The sequence below is a fragment of the Podarcis vaucheri genome, assembly GCF_965113315.1.
Source record: "Podarcis vaucheri genome assembly, chromosome: 14".
In the NCBI taxonomy this organism is placed as follows: domain Eukaryota; kingdom Metazoa; phylum Chordata; class Lepidosauria; order Squamata; family Lacertidae; genus Podarcis; species Podarcis vaucheri.
The window spans coordinates 4,510,810-4,523,020 of NC_138752.1; the positions used below are offsets into that span (position 1 = coordinate 4,510,810).

The 12,211-nt window shown below is 42.4% G+C and overlaps 1 protein-coding gene across 6 annotated transcripts in view; it reads right to left on the bottom strand.

The window, feature by feature from the left end:
* The window catches only part of RORA (RAR related orphan receptor A), a 375,892-nt gene that overhangs the window by 49,603 nt on the left and 314,078 nt on the right, over positions 1 to 12,211 (bottom strand). Inside the window, exon 1 of one of the 6 annotated variants that reach the window (XM_082198095.1) lies at positions 7,125 to 7,148. The exons of the other annotated variants lie outside the window; for them this stretch is intronic. Within the exon in view, the coding sequence (XP_082054221.1) occupies positions 7,125 to 7,131 (7 nt within the window). The 5' untranslated portion in view covers positions 7,132 to 7,148. Of the gene's footprint in view, positions 1 to 7,124; positions 7,149 to 12,211 lie in introns of those variants that run through there. 6 annotated transcript variants of the gene reach the window in all.

Here is a 12,211-nt window from a genome sequence, read left to right on the forward strand (position 1 = left end):
GAACTTGTAATAAATGGTTGATCTCTAGCACAAACAAACAAAACAGACAAATATCAGCCCCCCAAATTAGAAAGCTTTGGGTATTAGGGAAGGTTTTAATGTTTGATGGTCTATTGTATTTTATTATGTTGTTGGAAGCCGCCCAGAGTGGCTGGGGAATTTATTATTATAAATAATAAATTATTATTATTATATGAGAAAATGAAGTGCTCTAATAGAAGTTAGATGGAAGTCATAGTAGGGAAATGTTCAACCCAGAACACAGCTTAAATTGGGGAAGAATAAAAAATATATATTAGTTCAAGAACCGCATTCAAGTGTGGTCATCCTCCCCCCCCCCGCCCCCACAGCTGCATGCCATTCACATGTGATCACACACCCAAAACCGAGCGCACATAACCCCCCATTTACGATCACACACACATTCAGGGATACACACCACACTTCTTGATCACAGTTCTGGACTGCAAGAGGGGTTTAAGCCTCTCAGCTCAGCACTGTAAAAGAAGAGGGGTCATCTGCAGCACGTTGGCAGACTGGATCAGGGCTGCAAGTTTGCCACCTCTGACCTAAATCCTAGGCTTGCGTCCTACAACCAATTGAACTTCCTTCTGGAGAAATAGCCCCACAATGGCATACTGCCTTGGGACTGAACACGGAAGCCTGGTATTCCAGAATATGGACGAGAGACTTGGCTGAAAAGCTGATGTGCCAGATTTGAGCAACCCAAGGGAACTCCAACCCCCATCTTTTTTTACAAAGCATGGCACTTGTTTTTGGACTGTAGGTGTCAAGAGGATTGTGTTTATAACTGTTATGTACTGAAGTTCTCACCCTGGGCCAGCGGGGGGATACTGTAGATAGTTTTCACTCAGGTCCACATATACAAATAAGGGATCGGAAGTGACGTTCAGTGATTGGATAGTTACAGAAAGTTGTTAAAGTTATATTGTACTGGAGCTCTCTATAAGCAGGCTGGCTGAACCCTTCAGTTTAGTTCTGTTCTGGCCTGTGAATAAACAAGAGCTGTTTGAAGAATCACTGTGTCGTCTGCTATGTCTACCCACTACCTAACAATAACCTCCCAAAATCTCATTGCAATATGTGGAAAGATTTTTTGGACTGAATTCTGAGAATATGATTTGATATTTCAAAGCAAAATGGTTGATGGGTTGAGAGTTATGTAGTTTTATGTACAATGTGAAAAAATAAGATATGAAAAGAAAAAATAATTTCCTTCTGTGAAGTGATCAATGGACAGAAAGCCATTGCCAAATACATTCTGGGAGACTAGGCCCATCCGTGTCTCTTAGCCATGAGGGCCAAATGCAACTGCCCTGTCCAGAACAGTTGCTAGGTGTTGTAAAATATTGGAACTAACTTTGGGCAGCTCTTGTGTGTTATGAGAACATAAACAGAGCACTGCTGGGACAGATGGAAGGCCCATTTTGCCCAGCATCCTCTAGCAAGTCCTCAAGCAGGGCAGGAAGGCAGATCCTGCCAGATAAAGATCCAGCCTCACTTGAGTGAATGGTAACAATACCAGCTGGGAGTGGGGAGCCCTCAAGGCTCCTCTGCCTGCCCCTTGGAGCCCCCCCAGGCCACGGCCCCCCACCAGCTCTGCTCCACACCTTCCTCAAGCGCTCTTGCCTGGGCCAAAGGTGTCCTGCCTCTCTTCCTGGCCTGAGTGGAGAGGAGCGTTGGGGGGTGTTTGGAAACCTCTGCCTCCGGGAGCATGGCTAGAATGTGCTGGTAGTTAAGAAGGGAAGAGTCGCATCCATTGTTCCTCTGACGACACCCACCACTGGCCCCCAGAAGGTTGATCACAAGGGAATCCAAATCCCCTGGGGTGAAAAAGATCCCCTACCTCAGACAGGAAGAAATCAGGCTGGTGACAAGAAGCATGTCCATGATTAACAGACCGGCTTACATCAGGAGTATACCATCATTAGAATTAGTTCTCTTTCTTAATTCTGGAGGGTTTGTTGTGTTTTTTGTTGGCTGACAGTCCATTTTTTGTTTTCATTTCTAAACTTTCAGCAAAAATGTGCAGATAGGACTGCAGAACTGAAGACAAGCATGCTTTGGCCCCAGTCACCAGCCAGAGGAATAAGGAGTGCCCCCCCCTTCTGTGTGTGTGTGTGTGTGTGTGTGTGTGTTTCTGTTTCTGGCAATTTTGCCATTCTTTGTATTATTATCTCTTGTTTGTAAACTGCCTTGAGAATCATTGGATTGAGAGGCAAGGTATAAATATTTTAAACAAGTAAATAAATATGTGAAATTTTTGACAATGCCACTCTAACCGCAACAAGAGTTTCAGATGTTTGATAAACTTTTCTTTTTCCAAGTAAGTTAAAGTTAACTTTAACTTATTTAACACTAACTAAATCTGTTTAAAGTCTGTCTCCAAACTGACAGTGGTCTTGTAATCTGCTTTAGATAAAGAAGTGCCAAGATTAGTGATTACATAAACCCATCACCAAGCAGAGAAAGAATAATCAGATCAACTTTTTTTATTTGTCCGCAAAGGCTATTAGAATCAGCTGACTCCTCGAAATCCAATTTAACGTTGCTAAAAAACCCTTTACGTAGAACCCATTTGAGATGGGCCAAACTAGACATTTGCAACGAGAATTGCTTTTGTTTCCTCAACTGTATTGCCTCTAGCCATCATTTAATAAAATCTGGAGGGGGGATAATACTTAAAACAAGAAGCTGAATATTTATTGCTGAAGGAATAATGCAACCACAATCTACTCATGTAAAAGCAGCAACACAACAAGTAACTTGTAAATATTCATTGGGTAAAGGCTTAGAAAGAAAGCAGAGTCATTTTATAGTCGCCTAAAGGCAGAAAGAAATCATTGTAACTGGCATGGGTGGGGGAAATGTTCTAGCCAAAATTATTTTTGATTTGTGATACTTCACATGCTTTCACTGAGTCAATATTTGTGGCACCGTGACTTACTATGTCATCATGTCATTGGTCAGGGTACCTAAGGTTTGGTCCATGGCCTACCAACACCACAGGCAGAAAGCATTTTATCATCATCATTATCATCATCATCATTTCTTAATTTTTTATACCACCCTTCACCAAAGGCTTACAGAATGGTTTACAATATCAAAACCACAAAAATAGTAACAAACAAAAACAATAACCCACAAAGACCAGTTTAAAAGGATCAACCTGTGTGGCAAAATAAGCTCTTCTTCAGGATGCAAGAAGATTTGCATTTAAGGACATATAAGATTGCACTTAAGGACAACTATCAAAATCCTCATTAAAAGAGAAAATTTTAGCATTTATAAATCACACTATCCCTGGTCCTTTGGACAAGATAGAATTGGATGTGCAAGAGCTCGACAGGAAAAATTTTGTTTCCTTTACGGAAGAATAATTTTCCATCTATAGTCTCTCAACTGAAGAGGGACCCGCAGTGTCTAAATCCCACCTATTCCCAGGGCTCAGGGTCCTTTCCCTTTGCCTCTTCTCCAACCTCTAACATTCAAACCCAAAGCATTAAAACAATTTAAATCTCCTTCCTCCATTTTGGCTGTCTTGCCTCTTAAATAAGAAAGTTCTGCTCCCTCAATACTTCTCAAAACAATCACAACTCCCCTGACACACTAGCTCAGAATAAGGCCCGTCTCACATTCTGTATTCCTGGCTCTTTCCTCTTTCCCCGGTCTTTTTTTCATTTTCCCAATCAATGCTTTCCCCTATTATTAATACTCATTTTAGTGCTTTGCATGATTTCTCTGTTACAGCTGGTTGCACAGATCAATGGTAAGATCCCATGAGCTACCGCAACAGAAATCACACTGAACTCTGATCACGGCACAGATGCACAACAGCACCACCACCTTGGAGAAGGGATCTGGACCCCCATCTGTTAAAAGTAACAACTGCACATTATTTATCAATAAAACAGTAGACTGAAAAGGTCTGCTATCACCAGAAATGATCGCTTTGACATGCCATCCAATTATACTAATAAATATGTATCACACACACACAAAATCACTGTCACAAACATTCTATTGCCTTTAGCATGGAGCAAAGAGTTAGCTCTCGATGAATCAACTTTTTATAGACATCATTAGGAAGAATATATGCAATCGATCAGTGCACTCTGTGGGTGAGGGCCTCTTGCAGTCACCATCTAACCAGAGAGGTCAGCTGCATCCGAAATAGGAAATGGGTCGTTAGTCTGGTGACAACTACCCTATGGAATCCCCTTCAGTTACATATTACACAGGCACCGTCTCTATTGCCTATTTGGCGCCTGCTCCAGGCCTTCATCATTCAACAATTCTTTTAAATAGAGATCTCAATCCCACTCTGATCTGCATTGGAACTATTTTAACTGTTTCTATATAAGGAAGTGTTTTTTTAAAAAAAATATTGTATATATGAAACCTTTTAATTGTTCTTATACTTCTTTTTTGTTTTACAAAAGTCCTGGCTCATGTACTAAACACAGCCATGGGCGTAACTCTGCAGGTTTAAACCCCCTCACACTGGATAGGACAGGCATGAAAGAAAGAACTGGCACCCCGTGTCTTGAGTCCTGGATGCATTATTTGCCTTATAGAGCTCAACACCAGATCTAATTGCACTGTGCCAAACATGCCATTAAGTTATCAGTGCAGTTTCTTCCTGCCTATTTCGCATTCACCCTCTCCAAGACATTCAGAAAAATGAAAAATGTGCCAGGTACATGCATAAGTAATTATATGTGTGCGCACACACGTCACAAACTGCCAGTTACACAACTTAAGGCACACCCCAGTTAAAGATGCATCAACATTTCACATTGACAATCAACATCATTTGCCAATATGGCACCGTGGTCAAACAAATGGGAAATCCCAATTTGAATTTTTCTGTGGGAACAAATATGTCTTTACATTAGCTAACACATCAGAGGTAAGAAATAGTTTTCTCTGTCTTATGCAACAAAGGAAGAATGATTGCTCCCCACCCACCTGTCATACTTTACAGCTACCAGGGAAATTCCCTATTACACTTTATACCTGGTCAAGGGCTTAGGGCCAATGGCTTGTGGTTTCAATCAGTTCCTCATGGAGAACGCATGTATTTGGCTGTGAACAGTGACAGGCAACAACTGCTAATGTTTGTCAGAGAGCTCACTGAAGCGCCTGAGCCAATAAATCAAGAATACCAGGTCCAGTTCCTCCAACCTACAAAGAAATGCCTATCCATCCCCGATTCAAGACTCAATGGCACTTTCACATCCTGAAGTCAAGAGATGTTGAAGTAAAAAAAAGCACAGGAGGAGATGGCAACTAGGGCTGGGTGATATCAGGTTTCAAACATTGTGATATAGTGATACATCGCAATGTATGAAATATGGAGAATGAAATAAGGTGGGGAGAAGGAACCAAGATACATTGGCCAACCCTAGTAGCGGCCCCACACCTGGGGAGCATCGAGGGAGAGGAGATCACAACGCTGGGCAGGCAACACTGCCCCAGGCAGAGCGCATCAGCCAGGATGCCACATGAGGAGTTCCGGCTCACATCAAAGACTGCCCCACACCTGTTCGTGGCACTGGGTTGAAGCCACGGTGATTCCTGCCTGGCACCCAGGGTGTGGCGGGAGGAGGAAGGAGCACCAGCCCTGGGCCACGAGACACCAGGGTGAAGCCACCGCCAGTTCCACCCAGCCGGTGGAGGAGGAGGCAGCTCACCTGGTGAAGGAAGTTAAGGTGCTGGCTGGCTGGCAAACCCCACCCACGTTATACAGCCTGGTCAAAAATCAGCTAAACACCATTGCTTTCTGGCCCTCAAGCTGGTCCTAGACAATGTTTCGATACATCTCTCAGACCTAATGGCAACATGAACTTTGTCATCAGCTTATTGGCTACTGAACTATGTTCCTCTTCAACCAGGCCTTTGACTGATTAACAGTCTATGTCCTAAATGTGATGGGGTGGTGGTGGTGAGTGTTTTGTTTTGTTCTTGTTCTTATTATGTACTTTTTTATTTTGTATTTTATGCTGTGAACCGTCTTTGCATGAAGGGTGGTATGCAAATTTAATAAATAATAAAATGAAATTGAAAATTTGAGATTCTGCCCTTCTCCCCTCATCACACCTACACACAGAGACAGACACACACAGACACGTAGAATCAGTCATAATCACTCTCCTGTCAGCAACATGGAATTCGTTAAAAAAACAAAACCACTTTCCAAACTGCATTTGAATTGCTCAGTACTAAGGTAGTCTTCCAACCACTTCAACTGAAGGAATTAGTATTCCAGTATTCAAACCAGGCAGATCACAAATGCATCGCCTCACACTACAAAACTATTTATCAAACGAATCTGGATGCCAAACTTATGGCTAAAACATTTAGCTTAGAACAAAATCTCCTTACATGAAAGGAGGGGAATAGAATGTGGTTCGTTAAGAAACGGCATGGCTTACATAAGGCTGACTGGGCAACTAAAATAAAAGTATCAGAACAGCATCTGCAGAGAACACAAAAATATTTTGTCATTTCATTGGGGTAGAGACAGAAAATACATGACAATCTAAGGGTCTCCAACTCCTGTCAACCCCAGCTAGCATGTATCGCATGACCAATTCTGAGGGATGATGGGAATTGTAGTCCATGATAATCTGGAAGTCCACAGATCTCATCAAAGCATTTTTTCTTCTATTTTCATACAATTGGATTTAACTTTAAAAAAATCTAAAATAGTTTCATGCTGATTATTATTATTATTATTATTATTTTAAAAAATTGTGCTGAATACCATTGTGTAAGGCCATCAAGTCAGGCTTGCAAATAAATCCATAAAGTTTCTAATTTGTCATATACCTATGTAAGTCACATGGGTAATTTGTGACACACTGATGACACGAAAGATGACACACACAAATTCTGTTCCAATTTACAAAAGTTTCCTTGGTGAATTGTCTTATTTACCAAGGCAACGAAGTGAGGGATTATTCATAAATCTGGCCTAAGCACACTTTGTTTCACTGTCCTTGATAAAACCACAAGAGGTTTAATTATATTCTCATGTAAAACACAGAAAACAACAACCAGTGCAGTCTCCCATTATTGCTCATCTCTGAGGAACTCGCATTTCATCTCTGAAACCTGAGAAGGCCAACCACTCGGCCAGTATCTTTGGGGTCCACCAAGCTGGGCCTCCAGTGTGCCTGGAATGAGAATGCATATAGTTTGGCCAAGAGTGGAGACAACAAGGTGTAGTGAATGGAATGCTATTCAGTTGTGTTTGTGCAGGAGAATTCTGCATCCGTAGCAACATAGGAAGCTGCATTTGGCTCAGTACTGTCAACCTTGAGTCCCCAGGCACTGTTGAGACGACAACTTCCATCAGATCCAGCCAGCCTAGCCAATGGTCGGGGATGGTGGGAGGTGTAGTCCAACAACATCTGGTGACTCCATGCTCTGTGCTAACTGGCCGTGGCTCTCCAGGATTTCTTTCTCAGTCCTGCTGGAGGTGCTACAGATTGTACCTGGCACCTTTTGCCCTATAGCAGGGGTGGCCAGTTCTCAAGAGACTGTGATCTACTTTCAGAATTAAAAACTGGCAGTGATCTACCCCCCTTTTTTTGGGTTCAGCTCAAAGTTGTTGAGTTTTTTTTAGGGAGGGGGAAAGCCCCGTTTTTTGGGGGGGGGGAGTTAAAAATGCTTTTTTGGGGGGGGAAGTTCCATGGAGGGGTTAAAAGGAAGGGGGAAAGGGGTAAAGTCACTCACAAAAAATATCGCTATGGATCAAAACAGCAGCGCAGAGAAAGCTCCGTCTTCCCTTCCAGAGATCATACAACAATGGAGGGTGGGGCAAGGGGGCAGGAGTCAGTTTTAGCGATGCTAAGGAAAGGGAGCTAAAGATCGACCACGATCTACCAAAACCTTGTGGGGATCTACCAGTAGATCGCGATCGACCTGTTGGACATCCCTGCCCTATATCAACAGGGTCCAGAAGAGGCAGCATCTTCTAAATCCCAAGCATCTCCAGTGGCCCAGTAAGAATTTGCATTTTACATCTTCAAAAGAACTAAGATTTTTTTTAAAAAAATGGTATTAACTGAGGCTCGCAATAACACTTTTAAACCTGTAATTATTTATACTCTGCAGATTTGGAAAGTCTATAATTACTTCTTAAGTTCTTGCCAATGTCTAGCCTATTTCATAATTGCCAAAACAGGCTCAATTGAAATGAATTAGCCACAGTGTTAAAATCTGTTCTGCATTAGCTTCTGTTGGAACAAAAGTACGCATCTCCAAGATGGAAGAGGAGGGAACTCCTCCAGGTCAAGACCCCCTCTAGTGGGATTGTCAGTTTCTCTGGACAATTCTGTCACACTTCAGAAAATAACAACAAGGTTATTTATTTATGTGTATATATTATATATTTCCCTTCATCATATGATCTCAGAGTGGTTCACAGATTTCAATGCAGCCCGATTCAAAATAGCCCACAATATTACCTGACACCCTGACTGCTCTGGGTGGTGAAACCAAAGAATAACCACTTCAGGAGTTTCTAATGCTACAAAGACTGCAGAAGGCTAAAGGTTCTCAAACCTCCTAATCACAGAATTGCAGAATTGAAAGGGACGGTGAGGGTCATCTAGTCCAACCCCCTGCAATGTAGATAATAAATGACAGGTGGCCATCCAAATTCTGCTTAAAAGCCTCCAAGGAAAGAGAGAAAGAGAGCCTAGCACCTCTCGTGGGAGTCTCTTCCACAGTCAAACGGCTCTTACTGTCAAAAAGTTCTTCCTGATGTTTAGGCAGAATCTCTTTTCTTGTAACTTGAAGCCATTGGTTCTGATCCTGCCCTCTGGAGTAAGAGAAAACAAGCTTGCTCCATCTTCCATGCTTGCTAAAGATACTAAAGATTACTCAATTAGCAGCAGGCTCAGAACTGAAAAGAGGAAGCACTTTGTCATTCAGCAATCAACTTGTGGAACTCCAAATTAGTTGGATTCAGCTCACAGAAAGATAACTGAAAACAATACAATATAGCTAAAATTTAAACAAAAAACAACAAAAATGGTGCCACCACTGAGAAGGTCCTGTCTCTCAAGTCCTGCACACACACACCATCTTACAGGTAGCTCAGATGGCAATGACTCAGAGGCCAATCATAAAGGCTGGTTAAGAATCCTGGCATTTAAATTAAATTTAGCAAAATATCAAACATAACTCTTATTGCATTGGTGATGTAACTAAGGCCCGCCCCATCTCTTTCCTGTTTCTAACAAGTCTTTAAGCATAAAAGCATGAAGTATGCACATTCTGTCAAAGTGGAGCACAATATATACAATTATCTGCCCACTTTAAAATGGTGGAAGGGTAATAAGGGATAAAAAAGAGATAAAATAATGATTTCCTAATTATCAGTTGCTTCTGTTTAAGCCACTATAAAAAGAAACGAGTTGGGTGAATGTTGGGAAAGTTTAAGAAGACCCCATTGTTCACAGTGGATAGCTTTGGCCTGTTATATAAGAGGTCAGTGTATGTCACCTGGTTGCAAGCAATTATAGGGTGCCACAGATAATTTGTGGGTTGACACCCATCAGCAGTTGAACAGCTGTTGCCCAACTCTAGTCAAGCTCATGAGATATGATGGGCTAGTCCTTCCAACTATGCAAAAACCAATTGCACCACAGAGACTCCATCCATAGACCTGCCAGGGATGCCTGGCAAATGGGACAAGGCCATTTAGAGCTGCTTACACACATTGTATGCTAGAGAGGCAACACTTATGCTAACATCCCTACAAAGTCTCCAACCATATGCAATTTAGCCTGGATTAGGACAGGGCTAATTGCTCTCTGCCCTGCTAGGATGATGTAAATTTAATCCAGGCCAAAGGTTCCTGAAGTACAAAGTGGGCTTTCCCAGGGATCCACAAACAGATGCTACAGGAGGCCCAAACTCCAACAGGCCTTTCCCATAATGCATCTTAATCAGTGCTGAGGCTTAATGGAGTTACCATCCATCATTTTTTCCGGACTCTTTTTTTGTCCTGGCTCCCTGAAATACTGCTTCCCCACTTCAGTGATGCTCAAAATGGGTTCTGCTGTAGGAGAGTTTAGACAAACCTCAAAACTGTGACTGGCTGAAGTTTGCACTTGGGGCAAAGACTTTCACAGGGATAGACCAACAGGCAGTGCTCAAAAGAAAGAGCAGCTCCCTCCTGGGCTTCATCACCAGAGCAGGTTTTTTGCACTTCCGTCAGACCTGTAGCACATAACACTGCTCCCAGAAAGAAAACAATAATAATCACCAGCCTGCTGGATTGGACTGCCATTCTCCCCCCACTTTGTGGCCAACCAAATGTCTTTGCAAAGCTCAGACGCAGAATTACTGGAGAACGAAACAAATAGTCTTGCAGCACCTTAACAAGCAGCAAGTTTTTTATGACATAAACTTTTGCATTTACAGTCCGCTTGATCAGATGCACAAGGTGTTATCCCGAGTATCTGGCATGGGGTCCTTGGGGTGAGGGGAGGAGAATTGTAAACAGCGAGGTCAGATGAAAATAAAGTGCAGAAAGTACAAGCAGTGACAACCATCTGATTATATAGTTGTCTTTCACACAAAAACCAGCTGTTGTTAACACAGACATCTTGGCACAGGGGAGGGGGGCAATTAACAAATGTTGTGTAATTTAAAAAGCCATACTTTTGTTTTGATTTAGTCCTCAAGGGATAGTACTATACCTCTTGATGAACTGTATTCCAGCAGCAGGGGTGCCAATTTGAATAAAATATTGGGGAGGCCCAGGTAAACCCCACCCCACATAATCACATGATGTGGTGCATACACCCCATTTGAATGGCAAAGCCCATCAACTTGGGGGAAAGCCCCCTCAAACATTTTACTGGGGAGATCAAAGGGACCTCAGCCCCCAGTAATTGGCTCCTATGTCCAGCGGGTTCGACACGGGAGTCTTCCTTTGAAATTTGTATGTTCCAGTATGACAACTTGGTCAGAGGTTCAACGCCCTGGGAGATAGAAAAGTTCCTCCACTGGGTGTTTGGATACTGCAATTTCTGAGGTCAGATTTGTGTCCAATTATTCTTTTGTATCGACAGTGACCTGCAGAAAGGCATTCTAATGGAGATAAAGTAACAAAGAGAGGCTTCTCGGTTTTCCAGCCAACCAGTATAGTTCTCCTTGTTACATGCAAACATTTCAAGGCAATCATGCTATGAAAAACTTCCCCAGTCAATTAAAGGCCTAAGAGCAAACAGGCGTTTTTTTGATCAGTTGTTAACCCCAGATGGATGGAACCACCTCTCTGCAGCTTGCTCCAAACAGCAAGCAAATTTGATACTGCTTGAAGGAAGGAACGCTCCTGTTTGTGTCCCAAACAACTGTGAGGGTTAGCAGGGACCCAATGGCCTTTAGAATCCAGCCTCCTTAAAGGGAAGCAGGATAGGGGGCAGAACTATCAATTGCTGGGCTAATTTATCAAGGTGTTATTTATATAATGCAAGATGAATTTGTTTCTATTGAAGACTTAGTACAGGGTTTTCTTTCTTTTTTTAAAGATAGCTTCAGTTGACATGACAACATTTTCAAAAGCATCACCTCCTGCACAAATACAACATCAGTCAGAATAGGTAATACCAAGCATAATGATGGTATTCCAAAGCCATATGACACAGAAAAAAGAAAACAAATAAGAAAACGGAAAGATCTTGACATGTTATTTAGATGCCTTTGCACGGCTGCAGCTTCTGTGACGCCTGATTTCATTCGGCTAGCAGCAACATTTCCATATGAACACAGCCTCCCCCAGCAAATATAGTAGCCAAACTCAGAAGGACAATACTGTGCTGGCAAACAGCCATAAAGAGAGAATGAACTTGCCTGCCCTGTATCAAGTATCCTGGTAGGAACATAATCCTTTCTCTGTTCTGCAAATATCTAGGCATGGAGGGCAAATGAGGACATGTCTTGCAAGAGGCCAGAGGCTACACAGCTCTCTCGAAGCCTAGGTGCAAAGAACTCATTGCCTCGATTCTTTGGGTTCCGAAGAAGGTGCTGGGCCAGACCAAATTCACTGTGCTGATGCTCCTTCCTCTTCAAGAGAATTCATGGTGCTTTTTGAGAAAGACATCTGGCACAGAACCTCTAATTTATATCACCACAATCATCAGATGCCTGACACTGGGGAAATGTT